Source organism: Vulpes lagopus, chromosome 23, assembly GCF_018345385.1.
Source record: "Vulpes lagopus strain Blue_001 chromosome 23, ASM1834538v1, whole genome shotgun sequence".
Taxonomy (NCBI): Eukaryota; Metazoa; Chordata; class Mammalia; order Carnivora; family Canidae; genus Vulpes; species Vulpes lagopus.
The window spans coordinates 26121370-26142307 of NC_054846.1; the positions used below are offsets into that span (position 1 = coordinate 26121370).

The 20938-nt window shown below is 41.5% G+C and overlaps 2 protein-coding genes across 22 annotated transcripts in view; one reads left to right on the forward strand and one right to left on the reverse strand.

Annotated features, from left to right (window-relative positions):
- Nucleotides 1-4205, forward strand: part of ANKS1B (ankyrin repeat and sterile alpha motif domain containing 1B) — a 1017748-nt gene extending 1013543 nt beyond the window's left edge. For 7 of the 16 annotated variants that reach the window (XM_041737906.1, XM_041737910.1, XM_041737907.1 and 4 more), the window contains one exon: nucleotides 1662-4202. In XM_041737906.1, coding sequence (XP_041593840.1) covers nucleotides 1662-1772 — 111 coding nt within the window. In that variant the 3' untranslated portion in view covers nucleotides 1773-4202. Of the gene's footprint in view, nucleotides 1-1645 lie in introns of all 16 variants that reach the window. The other 9 variants (XM_041737908.1, XM_041737909.1, XM_041737914.1 and 6 more) reach the window with 3 other exon arrangements.
- A 9401-nt stretch (nucleotides 4206-13606) lies between these two features.
- The window catches only part of APAF1 (apoptotic peptidase activating factor 1), an 85515-nt gene continuing 78183 nt past the window's right edge, over nucleotides 13607-20938 (reverse strand). For all 6 annotated transcript variants that reach the window (XM_041738299.1, XM_041738300.1, XM_041738301.1 and 3 more), the window contains 2 exons: nucleotides 20505-20651; nucleotides 13607-16138 (listed from right to left, as the gene is read on the reverse strand). In XM_041738299.1, coding sequence (XP_041594233.1) covers nucleotides 15992-16138; nucleotides 20505-20651 — 294 coding nt within the window. In that variant the 3' untranslated portion in view covers nucleotides 13607-15991. The remainder of the gene's footprint in view (nucleotides 16139-20504; nucleotides 20652-20938) is intronic.

Sequence of the window (20938 nt, forward strand, 5' to 3'; positions counted from 1 at the left end):
CCCCAAAAAAACCTCTAGTTAAATGTCCAGTTTTCAGAATATTTTTTTGGATCATCTCCTAGCGTATCATATTCTTTCTCACTGGACTGATAAATCTGTCAATGGCAGATGTCTCCATCTGACTTGACTCTGGTCTCCACAGACTCCTTCCAGAAGAGTACAACTGGGTTGGGTGCCATGAGGGCTCATAGAATATGCATCTAAAAGCCTCCACTGAGAAATATGAACTACACAGTGAATAATACTGATGTCCTTTAACTGCCTCAACATCCCATCCCCCTCAACTGGTGCCCATGTTCCATTTCCCTCAAATCCAGTTGTTTATTGCTGAAACATATTCCACAATGCCTAAGCATATGTGAGCCTTGTGGAGATACAATCAGTCCATACTGGAAGGTAGTCAAAGGGCACGGATCCCCGTAGCCTTCCAGCAGGCTCCCAAGGTCACACTGCAAGAGAAATGAGAGCCTTTCCCCGCTTCCTAGCCCCACCATTCCTGAGCAGAGCAGGAGGCCAGGGCAGATGTGGAAACACCAAAAGATGAAGCAGCAGTGTGATGGAAAACTCCGTCCAAGGCCCCTCCTAAGAGCTCACAGCTCAAGCCTTACTCAGGAATGGCCTGTCTGACTTTGGATGCACGGGGACCAGAACAGTTTTAAGCATTTTATAGCTCAGCCTCAGTCTGATTCAAGGCCTACCTTGACCTGGCCCTGCTCACCTTTCCACTCTCCACTCTGCAAACTAACTGCAAGTTCTCAGCCACTTCTCTTTATCACAGGAGTTTTGCACGTGCCGTTCCCCCTCTCCTTGCCCCATCACGAGGCAAACTCTAGCTCACCCTTCAGCTGTTTAGACATTACTTCATTCTTTTATAATATCTATTCAATAAGCATTTATTGTGTGCTTACTGTTTATTTATTGGGTTGCCAGGAGCTTTTCTAAGTTTGAGAGAAACCGCAAACAACAAAATCCTACACTACCATGGAAGATGAAACTAATAAACATGATGTGTGTGGCAGAAGGATTATAAAGAATAGAGCAGAGGAGAGCAGAAAAGTTAGGATGCTATTTTGTATTGGGTGATGAACAGGTGAGATGGTAGTGATGAGCTGTGACCTGAATAACATCAGGGTGCAAGGCATGCAGGTGTCTGGGGAAAGGCCTTCCCATAGAGCAGATGATGTGAGCAGAGGCCCAGGATGTGGGCTTGGCATGCAGGGAGAAGCAAAGCCAGTGACTTTCAAGATTTTTGCCTTGAGGACTTTGGGTTTAGTCTGTGATGGCAACTACTGTAGGCTTGAGCTGGAGAGTAACCTAACCTGGTTCATCTCCTCTGGGAGCTCCCCTGGCTCACGAACCACAGAGCACCCTCCCTTCCTCCATTCCCTCTCCTCAGTATATTGAAGTGCTTCTGTGCTTGCTCCCCATCTGTGTGCCTTCAAGAGCAAGGGCTGGTTCTCAGTCACTGCCCACCCTCCGAGTACCCCGCATACACCTTATGCAATAAACATGTATCAAAAGGACAAAGACATGGTTTTCACATACTAATATCCCCGCAGTCCTGTCAGGGCCTAGTGTCCGTTCCCAGGAAGTGTTAGGAAGCGTATACGCACTCCGGTTACAGGCACCGTATAACAGGCATCAGCCTTTCTGTTTTAAAGCAGATCGACCCATCTGAGCAAAAGACTCTGGCCAATCTGCCGTGGATTGTGGAGCCGGGACAAGAAGCCAAGAGAGGAATTAATACCAAGTATGAAACCACAATTTTCTGATACTCCCCATCCTCCTGTCCTCGCGGTGCCTTGCACACTGAGCAGTCCCGGAGCAGGCTTCCCTTCGCGCCTCCGTTTCCACCCAGCCCAGGAGGAAGACTGCTCTGTTTGTGTGGCCTTGTCACGGGCGAAAGGCCGCTGGCCATTCCTGGGGATATTCTTTCTGCACCAGTGACAGAAAGTGTGCAAACAAGACTTTCCAGCCGTAACCCCTGAAAGGCATGAGTTGAGATTTTTTGCTGACTCTCCCGACTCCCCTCCCTGCCACCACCCAAGGTTATTTCTAATGACTCTGCCCCCAACACTGCTTTGCTGAATTTGGGGATAATACCTAAAAAAAAAAAGGTACAGGGGATCTCTAATACTGCCTAAAAGTATAAAAATCTTGGCTTTTTCACAGTCAGCAGTTTTAAAGGTAGAATCAGAACAGAACTAACCCCCATAAAACACCTGTAAAATCATATCACTGAGCATCATTCCATGCATAAGGATAAAAACCATCCCCATGATTGCCAGGAAATCCTGTTTCCCAATTTCTATATTTGTGGATTTTATATGTAATCAACCATGTCAGATAAAGAAAACATTTACATCTATGGATTGATTCAAAATTTAAGAATGATTCAAAACAGAGGAATTTATTATGCACAGAAAAATGTGTCTTGTATTAAATATTTTTATTAAAAGAATGTTTCATTAATGCACTGATAAGAAAACTAGGTTAGTTGTGAAGGATGTTTCTGGTTTCACTTCAAATAACTAAATTTTTACTGCTACCACCAAGAGGACCGGCTTGGGCATGGCAAAGCGCTGATGACCCTCCCCAGAGCAGGAGATTAGGGCAAGCAGACTGGCATCCAACCGAAAGTGCTGATGCAGCCATAAGCTGCAAAGATTGTTTTTTTTTTTAACCTTCACAGTGTTTTAAAGAAAACGTTAAAAAAAATTTAGGGCTCCTGCTGTCAAGATTTCTGTCATGGAAACCTTGTTTGAGAAAGGTGTTAATAAAATTCTATTGCAAAAATCTTTTTTCTAGAAAAAAAATACAAAAAAAAAAAAAAAAAGAGAGAGAGATTCCAAAGTAATAAAACTCTTTCTTGAAACAAATAAATGTTTGCTTACTATTTGATTAAATAAAATTTACTTACATTTCTTTAAGGTATTTTAATTTTTTTAATGTCTCTGTGGAGTATTTGTATGATACCATAATGTATATTTATGTAGAATCAAATTATATAAACAGTACCAATATCATTATAGAAAAAAGTAACATTTTAACGTATATTGTTCTAACTGATCATATTGTGAATCATTTTGAAGTTCATTATAGATATTGATAAATTGTGGGATTGTCTTAATGTTTTTTTTTAATTAACCTGTATTATTTTAAACCTGAGGATTATCAGTTATTCATCAGTTGGTGAGTTTTAAAGAAGGATAACTAAATTTTATTTGAAACTGACAAATGTATATGGATTTAGTTCAGTGTTGAAGAATTTTAATACAATATTAAATTACTTGACCTGAACAGTTCCTTGTATATATTTTGCCTATTCACTGTTGATATGTATGTAGTAAATGGAGAGTAAAATAACACTGAAATATGGTACCAAAAGGTAATTGTATAGGAGCAAAGTAAATAGTAGCTTTGCTGAAACAAAAATGTGTAAATATGCTTGGGCTTCCAGTTATAAATTTTGTAATTTTTGTCATTATTTATATCCTATATTAAAAAAAAGCACACAAAATAAAACAAATTGTACAGCCACTGGTGCTTGGCATCGTTCTGTGAGCACCTTTCCACTTCCATTTAGGAACAAAACCAAAGGCCCAGCCTCCTCAACATCTATAGCTTAAAGGGATTTTTTTAGCAATGGCAAAATTGAGAAAATGTGCTCACTTCTAAGTTCAACCAGTCTGAAAAAAAGGTGCATTGGCCTTTAAACCTTAAATTTCAGCCAGAAAATCCCCAATGTCTTTAAATATTACAGTAGAATTGGCAAAACAGAAATTTCTAAATGAGCAAGGACCACCAAGTAGATCACTTGTCTGAGACAATACAGATAGCATGTTTGGCAAAACATCTACACGTCTGTCTCACTCAGCTTGGGCTGCTAAACCAAATACCAGACTCTGTGGCTTGAACAGCAAATGTATTTCTCACAATTCTGGGGGCTGGAAAGCCCAAGATCAAGATGCTGGCAAATAGGTTTCTCTCTGAGGGCTCTTTCTCTTGGTTTGTAGGCATTTACCATCTTGCTGTGTGGTCATGTGACTTCTTTGGTGTGTGTGTGAGCGCACACTCGCATGCACACGGGTGCAAGGTTGGGGAGCAGCAAGCTCTCTGGTGTCTCTTCTTACAAGGGCACTAATCTCATCCTGAGGGCCCCACCATCATGACTCCATCTAACCTAATTATATCCCAAAGGCCCATCTCCAAATGGGCCTCCAACCATCACATCGGAGGATTAGGCTTCAACATATGAATCTTGGTATGGGGTCAAAACATTACATAACATCAATCCTTCTATTTTCCTAAAACACACATGCCAGCTGCAAGTCAGAGACACTAGAAAGGTCGATTCATATTCCATAACCTATGACTTTCCAGAGATCTCCCCTGCAGTGCTGGCTCTGCTACTCTTTGAAACACACACCAAAACAAACTTGGGGTGCTACCAGCCTGACATGCATGGACCCAGGTCTCTGAAAACACTAAAACCATCTGAGAAGAGATGACATTTAGAGGCAGAAAGGACAGGTTTCCTGAGGAAAGGTTTGGGTGGGGATTTTAGATGGTAATGCTTCAGCTGGGCTAACTGGGCCCCTTTTTATCTTTGCTAACCAGCAAGAGGTCAGCAGTCCTCTTCTCTCTGTGGATCAGATGCTTGTTTGTACCAGTTATGGTCCCAGCATGAAACAGATGGCACATTCCAATTGGGATATTTTAAGAGTTTAATAAATAGAATACTTACATAGGTGTTGGCAGCATGTAGGGAAACAGACGGGTGGAACGGTGTCCCTGGGCTGGTGATCGCCTAAAGGGGAAGGGAAAGGAGGGGGCTGCCAGACAGGCTGCACAACAAGGCCAGCTGTGGTGGCCCTCTGAGGGGGAGCCAGGGATTAAAATACACTGATCTCACTCCACCCTGCATTCCCTGACCTCCCTGGAAGCCAGAGGACAAGGAGCCCACTGATGCAGTCTACACAGGGCGGGGAAGAGGGAAGAGAGGTCTGAGGGGCAAGTGGAAGAGAGCCAGCCCAACGATGAAGGAGGGGCTTGCAGCTCATATCTTAAAGGAGCAGTCTGCCACATCAGTAACTGCAGTGTCCACAGGGGGCTGGGGATCCCTGAAGGCTAATATTATTCCAAAAAAGAACTTTAATTGAATTATTCTATTCTTTTATTAAATTATATTCTATGATAAATTTGGGTGAATGAACCCCATGAAAATCCCAGTTAATCCATTAATAAGTCATGGCAGTAGTTTTTCTCAAGACACACCAGATTTTCTGTTGGAATAACTAGAAAATAATATTGGGGTAGACAATGTTTGGATATGATGGGGCAACAAAACAGGCCTAGATAATGAACACATGGCCAAATTCTCAAAAATAAAAATTCACACTTGGACCCCAAGTAACACTGCTCTGAAAAGAAATGAAAATCTGGTAAGTGGGCTAGCCTCCAGAGTTCACTCTTCTCCCACAGAACTGTCATATAATGACCGTATTCATAAGTCTATATGGAATAAAGCCTTTAGGACATTCCGTTTTTCAGTTTTCTTTTTATATAATAAGGCGATTCACTATGTTTCCTATGAAACTCAAGCAATCTGACAGTTATAAACACATCTTACAATATAACTGGGACATCAGCCAACATAGGCCAACAGAACCTACCTGCACCCAGGCTGCATCAGCCCGCCCCTGCTCCATCCGGCCCACCCCACACCCATTTACTGCGGTCTGTGCAAGTGAACCCAGGCATCTGGGTGCCCCGGCAAGAGTCCTGCTTCCCACAGAAACCATCTCCAAAGCAGGCAGAGAATCTCCTAGGCCTGTTGCCCAGTCACCATCCTGTGTACTGTGAAATCCCATTAGTACCCATGAGCCAGGGAGAATTAACCCTAAGAATTTGGAGCAGACCTGGGAATGCCAATTCCACTTAGCTGTTTCCTCTCTTCATCCCAAGCCAATCTACTGAGAACTTGCTCTGTGTTCATTGTGGCACTATTTAGCTTAAAGCTGCTAATGCAAAGACACAACATACTGCACACTGTATAACTCATAAAGAATTATAGCTACAAGTTACTTATAATCAAAACAGCTTTTGTTTTACTCTCCTATGTTTGTGAAAACTGCATGGGCATTCAATTTTCCAAGAGTAGTTAATGACCAAGGACGTGAGGATTTCCATCAGACTGAAACAGAGACTCTGGGGCAGCCCCAGTGGCTTAGCAGTTTAGCACCGCCTTCAGCCCAGGGTATGATCCTGGAGACCTGGATCAAGTCCCACGTCGGGCTCCCCGCATGGAGCCTGCTTCTCCCTCTGCCTGTGTCTCTGCCTCTCTCCCTCTCTGTCTCTCATGAATGAATGAATGAATGAATGAATGAATGAATGAATGAATAAATAAATCTGAAAAAAAAAAAAAAAAAAGAAACGAGACTGCATTGAACAGCTCCAGTAGGGTCACCCCGGCTGGAGGTGCAGCCCCAGCAGCTGAAGTTTCCTCAGAGGTCCAGGAAACTGAGGAGCATGCAGGTCACAGAAGAGACTTCATCAGCACAGCAGAGCTTATCGTGCATCTTCCAATGCCTGCCATTTAGGGGACACATAAGTTATATGTCAAAGTACAGTGAGGGCAAACTCAGAGGGAGTCGTTTTTACTCATAACATGGCATTCAAAGCAATTCATAGTCAATGCTCAATTTAATTGTCCTCTGGATGTCTCAGCCTCAATCAAGCATCCCAACAGCTGCTCCCTGAGGAGCCTGCAAGCTCTCCCTCGTACTGCCTCTCCTCAGTAAGACACATGAGAAGGGAAGTCAAGATGCCTCCAAGTAAGAAGCAACATCAGCTGTTTTCTGACATTTGAGAGGCTGATTTCTCTCCACTTATCAAAAGTGCATGCTCAGTTTTTGGAGAGGAAAAAAACAAAAACAAAAGCCCCGATGTGCTAAGTGTTGAGTCAAGGGAGATGCGGAAGAAAGGCACAGGAAATTCAGGAATACCATCTGAGCAGGCCATTTCTGGGGTGTGTCTGGATAGGGAGACGGAAGGCTGCAAACTCAGATGGCTTCAGAGCCACACAGGTGATGTGAGGGGAGGGGAGGTCTATGACAATCCACAGAGCTGTTTGTCTCATCTCAGGGGGCAGCTGACTGTTGCCAGGCAGAAATGAAGACCCTTGGCCAACAGATTTTCTAAGAAATTAGAATTTATGCAAAATTACCAGATTTTCAAATGCTGGCAACAAATTCAGCATTTAAAAAAATAAGTGTGGGCCAAATAAAACTCACCTGTGGGCTGGGCATGATCCATGCATCAGTCCTTTGTGAGTTTCTGAGATTACACCAAGCTCCACCAGCCTCCCAGCAAGCTAGATGTCCAGTTACTGATCAGAGGAGGAAGAGTGTGTGTGTGTGGCTAGAGTGAGGGGGTGGAGGAGGCAGAGACAGTCACTGACATTTGTTGGACTGCTCTTATACATCAGGTTGGTTTATTCAGTTATCAGGAACTGAATTTAGGGACTAGTAGCAAAGACCAGAAAGAACAGTCTCTTAAATAGGGAAGGGTTGAATTTTTTCTCATGTAACATGAACTTCAGAAACAGGACAGGGCTGGAATGGTAGGTCCACAAGCTCCTTCTCTGTTCCTACTCTGTCATCCTTAGCATACAGCATCTGTAAGGTCACTCCACAATCACAAAATGGCTGCCAGAGCATTACCCAGCACATCCGAATTCCAGATCATAAAAAGAATGGTAATGACCTAAGGTCTCCTGCCTCCCAAATGAGTAAGGCGATCTTTTTATTTTTTTTAATTTTTTTTTTTATTTATTTATGATAGTCACACACAGAGAGAGGCAGAGACATAGGCAGAGGGAGAAGCAGGCTCCATGCACCGGGAGCCCGATGTGGGATTCGATCCCAGGTCTCCAGGATCGCGCCCTGGGCCAAAGGCAGGTACCAAACCGCTGTGCCACCCAGGGATCCCGAGTAAGGCAATCTTTTAGGAGCTTTCCTGGAAGCCCCGCCTGGCACCTTCTACTTATAACTCTTTGGCCACCCCTATATAGGCAGCTGGAAAATGTAGCTGTTGATTTTAGGTGAGCACACGGCAGCCCCAACAATTCAGGAGTTGTTAGTGAGGAAAAGGGAGAGACTGGATACCAGGACGGCCACCAACAGTGTCTGCCATGATGGGAATAATCACGGCACTAGGTAAAAAGTGAAAGCAAGGACACCTGGATAGAGCAAGCCATGACCAGAGGAGGAACTGTTGGTAATAACCCTAAAAGAATTACTCTATAAGTTAGCACCAAATCCAAGCCCCTTGTCCGTGTTACTATAATGGACAGACCAAACATCTGGGCTGCTCAGCAACACTCCTGAGGATATCGTGGCAGTGCATGGAAAGGAACACACTGTATAAGCAGGGGTCACACACATAGCTGGCAGGGGGACAGAAACTGGCAACAGCCTAGCCGTGAGGGTGACAGACAGCACAGGGTACCAGTTCTCAACCTGCACTGCACTCTAGACTCACCTGGGGAACTTGGGGAACTTTAAAATAATACAGAGACCTGATTACCATATCTCCAGATTCTGAATTAACCAGCCTGGGAGAAGGTCCAGGTTTAGGGAAGTTTTTTAAGTCTCCCAGGTAATTCTATTGCAACAAAGTGTAAGAAGCTTCACCTCTGGATGGATGAGGCTCTCCTGAACCCCTGAGAAGCTGGGCAGCCCCTGTAAGTCTCCAGCACGAGAGGCTCCCAAAAAGCAGGTCCCTGGGAACCAAGACTTGAACTTGGATACACGTGACAGCCAAAGCCAGAGTTCTACCCCACTCCCAAGCACCAGCCCAAGCAAGGTTCTTCCTCCATTCTCATTCCCAACCCACCCTCCAGCACTCGTGGGCACATGCATATCCCAAAGAGAAGAAAGTTTGAGATGTCTCAGAAGAAAGCAGATGACAGCTTCCCTGCTGAGGGAAGCCTGTCTCCTGGGAGCTAAGAGCAAAAAGGTAAGTCTACCACAAGGTAGAAAAGGATGCTCGGAGAAAGCAGAAGTCACAAGTTCCGACTTTGTAAACCATGGAAACATGGGCAGCAAAGGAATGAAGTCTGTAACTGAGACAAAAGATAAGAATGCTACTGAGCCCCATATCAGATGCTTGACATGTTTTTCAGGCCTCACAAAAAACTCTATCAAGTGTTGTGGTCCCTATTTGACAAATAAGGAAAACAAGGCTCTGAGAGGCTACACCTTTTCAAATGAAAGGAAATGAAATCAAGGCAGAAAGAAGCCACACGGCTCCATTAACCCCAGCGCTGATGCTATTCTCAACTGAACCCCTTGAGAGTTTCGAAGTAGAAATAAGCATCTCCAGGGGGCAGGCCATTGCAGGGCTGCCACATTCTCAACTCAATACTTGAATCATCTGAGAACTGAGACCCGGCTGGGTAGTAGCCAAGTGCTGGCAAATCCAAAACATCCCCCAATCTCGGCCATCCATTTGGCTCCTATGGGAATAGGGCCCCGCTTCTTTTTTCAAAGAGTAATCCTGGGCAGCCCAGGTGGCTCAGGGGTTTAGTGCCTGCCTTTGGCCCAGGGCCTGATCCTGGAGACCCGAGATCGAATCCCACGTTGGGCTCCCTGCATAGAGCCTGCTTCTCCCTCTGCCTATGTCTCTGCCTCTGTGTGTGTGTGTGTGTGTCTTTCATGAATAAATAAATAAAATCTTTTAAAAAAATGAATTAAAAAAAAAGAGTAATCCTTACAGGCACAAAGATGGGTTAACCAGAATACCCAAAGCAAAAGCGTCTCAAGAGCAGGGACCAGGGGATCCCTGGGTGGCTCAGTGGTTTAGTGCCTGCCTTCGGCCCAGGGCGTGATCCTGGGGTCCCGGGATCAAGCCCCACATCGGGCTCCATGCATGGAGTCTGCTTCTCCCTCTGCCTGTGTCTCTGCCTCTCTATCTCTGTGTCTCTCATGAATAAATAAATCTTTAAAAAAAAAAAAAAAAGAGCAGGGACCACCTCTGACAGCTCAGGACTTAGGATCAGTCATGATGCATGATGTGAATGAGCAAAATGAATAATGAATTACCAAGTGTGTAACTGAAATGATGCTCCTAGATCCTCTCGCCCAAGGATGTGGGTGAGGAGGCCAACCACATGGACCAAAACCCCAGCTCCACCACTCTGCTGTGGGGCTCTGGTGACTTCACCTCTCTGCACCTGCTTCCATCTAGACAACAGAGATAATACTTTGCAGCCTTGTTGTGAAGATTCAACTAAATAACGTGTGGAACAAGCCCAGCATAGGGCCTGGCACAGAAAACACTGGTAAAAATAACAGCTCCTCCTTCCTCCTAAAAAGGATCTGTTAGGTCTCAGAAGGTTATTTGACAGAGTGGGGCAAATAAACACAAAGTGAAGGGTTTAGAACTACTGCTAATTGAAGATGAATCAGAGATGAGAAATGCAGATCTCCCAAATCTTCCTCAGCCTAAGCCTTGACCCCCTAGACTGGTGTGCCTGTGCTATAAACCCAGGGGGACCCCACTTCCAATTGAAACTGACATTCAACTTGTAGCCCAGTGGGTCCGGGTCTCTCTATAAAGAAAGGAAAATCAGATGTGGACTATGGTCCTTTGTCACCAACTGACTGGATGCAGTTCTTCCTCTCTAAGCTAGGACTGCAGGGTCTGCAAATCCACTCAAGTACTGTCAAGACAGCATAAGGGCTGGACAGTCCCCGGAGTGGGGAGGCAATGAAGATTTGAATGCATGGTGAGAATGTATGCTCCTGCTCTTCACAACAGCCCCCCTTGTACTAAGCAGGAGACTTCATTCGGCTACTGGGTGCTTTCCAGTTTATCAGTTGCTCAGAACCACCCCACCAAATCTTGGGCCTGGCATGCTCTCACTCTAGCCCTGGGTGATGGAAATTACAGAGGCAGACTTTCTGTTTGCTTCTCCGCAATAAGCAGTAATTCCTAGTTCTGAAGGCCTGACCTCATAAATGAATTTACAATGAACACCAGCAGCTAATTTTCCTGGATCATAATTTAAAGGAAAACTTCCCAAGTTTTAGTCTACTTAACACCATCTGACTTAGAAGTAATATGCCGTTGATGCCAAATGACTTCAAAGACCTGGTCTCTGATAGTCCCATGTCTGATGCACATTTTTCGCCCCCTTCCCTCTGAAAATACATAGCTACACAATAATTCTATGGTTGAATTCATAGCCCGATATCAGCTGATATTTTAATTCAGGTATTTTAATAACTGTATAGTATCTCCATAGTCTTAAGGGGAAGGAATATGATCAAGGAAATCGATTCAAATGACAATTTCAGAGACTAAGAATTATTTGAAAGTAATTTCTTCCTTCTCTAAAGGTCAGTAAGTAAATTATAATAACATAATGTTGAATAACAGGTTGCCATACTTGCCAACTTAAACACTTTAGGGACACGTTTATTCATTTCATATAATCTAGAAGCAAATCTTTTTTTATTCAAGTCAAGTTTTACTTTCCTCTAATGATGCTTCACAATAAAATGCCAAACTAAAACAGAAATATAAAGAAAATGCTGGTGATGTGCTACTTCTTAATTAGCCTCCTGATATCCTAGTGCAGAGGGAGAAGAGAGAATGCACTATGGGCATATAAGCGCATATACAAAAATTTCAATCACTGAACAAATATTTGTTGAGACTCCCAACTGGCACCACGCTTATGTTAGACTGTGCTGTAAAAGACCTATAGCTGGCTTCCCGGAGCTTATGATCTAAGGAGGGACTCCAACAAGTACACAACACAGGGCGATAAAAGTCATGGCAGAGAAAGGAAGGCACTACGAGAGGGCTGGGCAAACCTCCAGCAGAAAGGTTATCTCAAAGAATATATGAAGTATAAGAAGCAATTAGGGGAAAAACTTAGGTAGGAGATGGGCAGTATAGAAAAGAGCATATACAAAGACACAGAGGCAAGAAAGCACATAGCAGGTCCGGGGTGTTAAGTGACAAGATGAAGATGAGCACTTTGGAAAGATTAATAAGCAGAGGGCACGGCTAGCGGCAGAGACAGTAGTCAGGGAACTATTGGCAGGCCAGAGATGATGGGACTCGAACATCACCAAGGAACGTTCATTGAGTACTTTCTTGACCCAAGCACTGAGGTAAGTACTTCATGAGCATTATCTTACTAAATCTTTAAACAATCATGAGAAGAACGGATACCCACTTTACAAATAAAACTACTGCTATTTTCTTGTTTTCTTATTACCTATTGTTCCCAATCTCTCCCAACAACTAAAATGTATTTACTTATCACCCTGGCTGCTACTTAAAATAGTGCTTGGCGAACAGTAGATATGCAAGCCGTACAGGAAAGACAAGCAGGTGGCTGAACAAACAAACCAAAAGAGAAACTGCCCAAATCACACTGAGTTAAAAGACCCACACCCACTGCATTCACTGTAACTTACCACACCACGTTGCAATTCTTACTCTCTGTGGTCCTTCTCAGTCTCTTGTGCTGGTCCCTCATCTCACCAACCTCAGACTGCCTTGGACTCTGGCTTAGGACTCCAAGCTTGTCTATCAACACCTGCTTCACTACTGATTTCATCTGAGCCTGTGGTTTTAAATATATTTGATTCACAAATGATTCTCAGATTTATATCTCCATCACAGATGTTCCCCACAACTTCAGACCCTTTTATCCAACCCCCAACTCAACATCCCCACTTGGATGCCTAATGGCCACTGCAAACTTCTAAGTCCAAAGCCCCGCTCCTTCCATAACTATCTTCATCTCAATTAATGGCAACTCTAATCTTCCAGTAGCTCAAGCCAAAGAGGCCAAAACCTTGGTGTCATTCTTAATTTGTCTCTCTCACAACCTGTATCCAATCCACCAGCAAGTCCTTTTAACTCTCATCAGTCATATATCCAGAATCCAACTGTCACACTCCCCCTACTGCTGCTACCTACCATACTCTGGCTGCCTTCGCTTTGCCCAAATTATTGCAAAAGCTTCTCACTGGTATCCCTGTTTCTAGTCTTGCCTGTCCCCCTTTTCAACTAATTCTCAATTGGTTCCCACTGCCAGAGGAACCAATTAAAGCTTACATCAGATCACTCCACTGCCCAAACTCCTCCAGCAGCTCCTGTCTCAAGTAAAAGCCCTTACTGTGGCCTAGCAGGCCCTGCACAGTGATGCACCTTGTGTGACACTCCCCACTTAGCCTCCTCCAGCCACACCAGCCTCCTTCCCAGCTCTGTAACAGAGCTACCCCTCCACTGACCTGTCTCTGCGCTCACTGCACTCTCACCTGGGAATCTCTCCAGGTACCTGGATGACTCACACCCTCACCTTTCACAAATGTACTCAAGTGTCACCTTCTCAGTGAGCAACTCCATCTAAAACAGTAACGCTTCCCCCCTCCCTATTTAAACATATCAACTAATACACTACAGATTCTACTTATTTGCTTTTTGTTTGCCTCTCCTTGGCCCTGAACTGCAATAGGGCAGGCTGTTTTGCTCACTTTTATATCTCCAATTCCTACAAAAATGCCAGGCACATAGAAAATCTCAATAAATATTTACTGAATGGAAGAATAAATAAATGAATTCTCTTCTTTACAGGATCCTATGTCAGCCACACCAGGTAGCAATTATCAGAGGTAAACTGAGGAGATAAAATGTTAATTAAAACTGAATTAGACACAGTTGATAAAGCATCAACAGAAAGGATAACTGCTTTCATTTGAAGAATCTTTCACATTTGTTTTCTAATCAACAAATGACAGCCTCAACAATCTGAAAATGTGTCTCAAAAAATATTTCAGGGATTTTATTTTTTATAAATTTTTTTTACTTCATGTATTAAAAGGCAAAAAAAACCCGTGACTTGTATCATAAATACAAAACTAACAAGTTTTCAAAACATACAAGATACATACAATGTAAAAAAGGTCTTTATATATACAAAATGCAATGTAATTTCCGTTACAAAAAATAAAGGGAAAATACTTGAAAAATGCTCATCTGCAAGTACAAAACAAAATCCTCCCCTTGACTGACCACTTGAGCTGCCGTGAAATATGCAGCTCCAATATACTAGGCTTTACCTGGACTTCTTTTTTTTTTTTTTTAACCTTGCCTTTTTGTCATGTTACCTTTTCTTCCCATTTTTCTTTTCATTTTAAAGACAAGGGCCCAATCAAGGTTTTTCAGAAGCCAATGTTTGTTCCATACTTTAACAGTCAAGTGGCTTATAATTCCAAAAGTTAATACTTTATACTCTGAGCTATAAATGAGTTCCTAAACATTGTATGCAAATCAAATTATTTGGATACTCTACACACAATATATCATTTACAGAAACTTCTTCATAAAATTAAGATTTTCACATCAACATTTGCTTAAATCACAGTAAGCCTATAAACTAGTTCCTCGACCCATCCATCATCCCAATCTCCTTAACAATCCTATTTAAGGCTCCCTTAAATGCTAAATAGTATTTTCTAATCTAAATACACCTGGAGTGGTGTAGGCCCCCCACCACCTACTCCACATCTCATACACACCAATAAATGCTGGCTCACTACTTACCTATTAACACTAATATTTTTTTCGATTTAGTAACTACTGCAGCAGAAAAATTTTTAAATTTTGATTATTTTCTTATATGAACCACATCTATTGCTAATTTATTGCTATTTCCCTTAACAATATATTGTCAGGGGAAATGGATATTTAAACTGCAATTAAAGTTCCTAACCAGAAGGTTAAAAAAAAAAAGCTAGTTACTGATACTGATGTACTTTTTCCCTGTCAAGAGCTATCTTTCCTGATTAACCTTGCAGCGAGGAAGGGAGGGAGGGAATGAAGAAGTGTGAGAGGAAGAGAGAAGGAGGAGAAAAGGAGAAGACAACAGAAGAGCTGGTAGGTTAAAAGTGACATCTTCCAGAGTCACAATGACTCTTCCGTTATTGCATAGAAAACCACAGAGAATTCTCTTGAAGAATTGAGAACAGCATTGACAATGCCATTCATCTAAGTAAAGAGACTAGAAGAAAATGTTTTTTTGCTGTTTTATATTCTTAGAAAAATGCTGTTAAAACTTTAAATGAAAACCAGCTCCTCCTCAATTATTCTAATTTACAAAAATTCACTTGTAGAACTGCTTTAAAAAAAGAAGAAAAAAATGAAAATTAAGAAAGGTCAAGTTCATTCAAGTAACAAGTCTGATACATAAAAAACCAGAGCAAGCAGAACAGCAAGCACCCAACTCAGAGACTGACAACTAGAGTCCAGCTGCAGCACAGGGGTGCCATCAGCTAGTGAAAAGGTAGACCAGTAAGATCTACTCTCTCCAGCACATACAATTTTTGCTCCATAAGCACTTTTGCTTCAAAGAACTTTTAAAATCTAACACTCACTTATTGAGTGAATTAAAAGAAAAGTTGCAAACTGTGCAAGCAGACATAATATTTTTAAAGCAAATTTAAGAGGTACAAATAAGCACTAAGACTGTAATTGGGAGAACTATACCCCTTGGGGTACACTGGTTCAGAAAGCAGGTCTGCTACCTTGAGGCACAGTCTGCATAATAATACCATTAAAATACATTATTTCCTCCGAATTATTCTCGTTAATTATGTCAACCAATTTGAATGCATCAAGAGAATTTTACCAACAGTATTACAAGGTACATATTTACATTTTCATTTGCATCTTAAAAGATGAACTGTTAACAATGATGATGAGGATTATGAAAAACAAGATTAAAGGTGTGTTCATTTGGGAAAAGACTACATTAATATTATTCATCCAACCACAAACATTTCTATAGTGAATGCAATAACTGCAAAACAATTCACAGCTTCACAAAAGTCAAAATATAAAGACTTTCACTAGAATTTTTTCCAATTCAAAATTAAAAAGAGTTCAACTTACATTAATCCTTACTTTACTCTAACATCTGTAAAATATATAAAATCCCAAGATTATCAACAGTCACATATGTTTTGAAGTCAGAGGACACGTGTATTTTCTTAAGACAGGTTCCATTTGTGTAGAAGGTCTGTGAGGATTCCCCAGTGACAACATTCCACCACTGTTCAGAGAAAAATAAAATTCTCATTAGACTGGTAATCCCTCCATGTGACAACTGTAGTGCCAGCCAAATCCTTCACCCTATCACCTCCCCACTCCCAAACTCCAGCAAACTGCAAGGGAAAATGTCTAAGGTTTAATGATGAATATAGTATAATCAATCTGGTCAGCCTTTCCTGATTAACCCTGGTGACTGACTGCCTCACAGCTACTGAAAACCTAACCCCAACTGCAAGGCATGCTGGGAAAACGTGTAGCCTACTGCAAGCTACAGACACAAGGCTGCACAAAGTCCTCTATGGCCACGACTGCACTGAACTCTGCTGCCTGCAAGTCTTTCTCATTGGAATGGACAGAAGAACGTTTGCCCCTCTTTTCTTTAAAAAATGCTCCTTTACAGAGAGACTGGTATTCTGATATCAACACTGAGGCTATTTTCTATTATAGGCTATCAAATAGGATATTCTCTCTCCTGTCATTTTCACCAGGAATGATTCAAGAGCCCATAACCAAATTTCTCTATAAAATATTCTACACATTTATTTGCTAAATATTGAACATCTCAAATGCAGCAGGTGTTCTGCCCAAATCCTTCCTTTCTTCTCGCAATAACTGAATTCACTAAGATTACAACAGTGTTCGTAGTCATTTACCAAATGGAGATCATAAAGCTTACCCATGTATCTCACAGCTAAAATAAGGGCAAAAGAGACAATGTACATGAACACCTTTTGAAAAGACACATCAAGATTCAGAGTATTATGAATGAAATAATGGTGTCAACTCACTTTTGTATCTAGGGAAGGGCCTAGCATTCCAGCAGTTGACTGATCAGCCATTTGTGTTCAGTCCATAATAGTACATGATAAAAGTATATCCCCATGGACTTCAGTAGAACTCACTGAAGCAACTTTTACTAATTTGAAATTTTTCAGAACTGACAATTTTACTTTATAAAACAGCAATCTAAACAATACTGCAGAGGACACATTCCACTTACTTAGGAGAGGACTCATTAATTTTCAGTCACTATGAGCAAATTACAGAGATAGTAAGGCCCTTAGAGATCACCTAGTCCAACTGCCTCATTTTACAAATAAGGAACGCAGGGTACTAAAGAAGACAGGCCTTGTCACCCAAGAGGATACTGCAGAGGTGGAACAGGTTCTGGTACCTAATCTAGTGCTCCCACTACCTTTCCCTCTGTTTAAACAAACCACTCTACCTAGAAACATGACACTAACTTAAATTTGGACTAAAAAACAGTGACATTAATAATAGCAGCTAATACAGGGAATTTTTAGGGCAATGAAACTATTCTGTATCATACTACAAGGATAGACACATGTCTTTATATATTTGTCAAAATTCACAAAATGGGGGAGCCTGATTAGGTCAGTGAAGCATCCAGCTCTTGATTTTGGCTCAGGTCATGATCTCAGGGCCAGGGGATCAAGCCCCATGTCAGGCTCTGTGCTCAGGGGGAGTCTGCTTGAGATTCTCTCTCTCTCTCTCTTTCTCCCTCTGCTCCTCTTAATCCACTTGCACATGAGCATATGCACTCTCTCAAATAAAAAAGTAAATCTTTAAAAAAAAATTTACAGAAGGACCACCACCAAGAGCGAACCCTAATATAAACCATGTACTTACAGTACTAATGATGTGCCAATATAAGTTCAGCAATTATAACAAATGTACCAGTCTGTTGATACTCTGGTGATAGTGAAGGAGGCTGTGCGTGCATGGGGACAGAAGATATATGCGAACTCTATACTTTCTGCTCAATTTTGCTATGAATCTAAAACTGCTCTAAGAAATAAAGTGAATTAAAATAGCTAACATATACTCAAAGTGACCCTATGTATGAGTATTGCACTAACTCCTTTTACACTATGTATGTTAACGTGTATTAACTCCTTTCATCTTCCCAACTCTGAGATAGATGTTATTATTATACCCATTTACAGATGAGAAAAATCAAGGCAGAGAGAGATTAAATAATCTTGTGGAAAATCTCAAAGCTATAAGTGGTAGAGCCAGGCTTTGACCTCAGGCAATCTGCCCAAGCTCCTTCTCCTGATCATTACATTTGTTGCTTCTAAGTAATGGCACACCTTTTATCACCATGTATTCCACATTTCAAATCAGACTTTCTTCTCATAAGTATGAATTAATGTGGATTTGTCATTTTAACAGTAGGTACTCCATGGCATAACACAAGTAAACAACTAAATTATATTACTTTTTAATTTTATAGATAGAAATAATTTGGAAAGTTAAGAGCTTGGAAAAAATTAGAGTGGAAGACAAACCATGAGAGATTCCTAACTCTGGAAAACAAAGGTTTGCAGAGGGGAGGAGGATGGGGGGTGGAGTAGCTGGGTGGCGGGCACTAAGGAGGGCACTTGATGAGATGAGCACTGGGTGTTACACTAGATGTTGGCAAACTAAATTTAAATAAAATATTTTTTAAAAGAGCTTTTTAGCTACTAGATAACTACTTTATCTTACTGACATCTGATTTATACAGCTTGGATTTTTTAGTAAACAGAGGTCCATTTCCTTGGACACTACAGCAGCTGTTTCGTTTTACTTTAATTTGCTTTGTGCTTTGGATAGTCTCATTACGTGCTGGGTAGATGCAGGCTGGGCTATATCATAATCACTTTAACCATGCTAGTAATCAAACCAGAGGGAAGAACAGCCAGTCACTTAAACATACAGAATGGATAAGCTATAGGTTCTTGCACCCTTAAGACCTAACCCCTACAGTATAAATATCGATTCTGATGCGTTATTTCAAGGTTCTCCACAAACTCTGGAAATCTGGTCACTGATTGCTATCACATCTTGTAAGCCAGACTCATGATTATGTGATAGCCTTCTATGGGGCCCAGGGCATCAAATGACATGGTCTCTAAAAGCTCATTGTCAAAGCTGAGTAGTTAAGTTTTTCAGCAGTTAATAGAGCTCAAAACTCCCTGTTCCCAACCCAAAGCCTGCCATGCTGCTCCTCTAAGCATGAGCCTCAGAGCAGACCAAGAGTCACTTTATCTTTACACTAAAGGAAAACAAATGGTGATAGTTTCATGATCCCCTTACCCATAACTAAATAAAGGTGTGCCCAAAAAGGTATAGTTTAATACAACATTTTATCAACAGCATTGTATTCTCAATGCAAACTCTTTGAAAAGGGTTCATAACAAACATCCCCTTGAAGAGCTAAAAATTGTCCTTTTTATAAGCTAGATTTTTATGTTGAGTAAAACTGCAATTATGTGTGTTTCATATAATCAAAAACTTCATTTCATTCATTCAAATATTTCTGAATATCTATACTGTGTTAGATGATTAACCAGAATCATTTTCTACACTTGAATATTTTCAGTAAGAAATAAAAGTAGTATAAGATCTAATTTATTAGGTACCTATTTTAAGTGGTCAGTACAATACATAGTATCTTCAACCCCTTTTACAAGTGAACCAGCATTCGAAAGACTCACCTCAAGCATCCCTCTCTCTAAGGAGCCTCTGCTAACTCCACTATCTTTATGCAAAAACGTCCCAGAACCCTTCTATACTTTAGAGGCTATTTACTGTCTGCTTTCCCCCAGACTGTAAGCCACTGGAAGGCAAAAATCAAGTCTTAAACACTGTGCATACAGTGTCTTAGCACTCAGTGGTCACTTAACACATTCTTATTGAGTGGATGGATAAATAGATGCAAGCACCAAAAGACCCTGAGGCACCACAACACATTCAATCTTTGACCTCTGTGTTCTCTAACAATAAGTTTACACAAGCCACCTTATTGTATAATTTTAGGAAGCTCGACCTCCATGAACGTCAGTTTCCTTATCTATAAACCAAGAATAGTAAAATTTAAGCTTCACAAAGCTAGCTAATGAGATGATGTAAGAAAAGCACTTTATAAGCTATAAAATAAAGCAATATATTGCTGCTACTATTATCACTATTGCTACTACTAATAATACTTAAGGAAATTTCACAAATTTTTTTTCACAAATTTTTTAAAGACTTTCAAACAAGAGTTAACCATTAGTGACAATGGAAAATAAAATTAAATTAAACATCCAACTTTCTAGTCATTCTGATCATCTAAGTATGGGGCAGTATGAGAGCTCTGGACCAAGAACATTCCTAACACTGTCATCAAAACTTGGAAGACAGCTGAAGAAAGCAGACTTAGAGATTTCCATTTCATCACTGCCAAATGAGGATAACAGTAACTGCCCTTCCACTCTGCTGGGTTGTAGGAGGCCCAACTGAGAAACAGGAAGTGAAAATAGCTTGGAAAGTAGGATATAGGCTGCTATTTTCTTTCATAGTCTTTGAGGAATTCTTACCTTAAGATATCCTCCAGCAGAGACAAGCATTTTGCTATCCGGAGAAAAGCAAAGGTCAGTCACCCAGCCTCCATGGGTAGCAGCTCCTTCTTCTACCAAAATCGGAGCACACAAATGAAGCAGCTCACCATTTGAGACATTCCATATCTATACAAACAGGATATACAATGCATTATTAACAGGGTCACTCAGAAGTTTTATATATCTATTCATCTCATCTGGAATATATTTGGAAATTTTTCTTAATATAATTACAATTCAGTAATACCTAAGGAATCTTTTTTAGATTACATTCTCTTGCCAGGTCCCCAGCCAGGTCCCCAGTCAGGTCCTCAGGCAGGTGCAACGCAGGAGCCCGCCCTGTACCACAGTATAAATAAAGCTCTGTTACCACCCGTGGGGGGGGGGGGGCGGGGGGGGGCGGGGTGAGATTA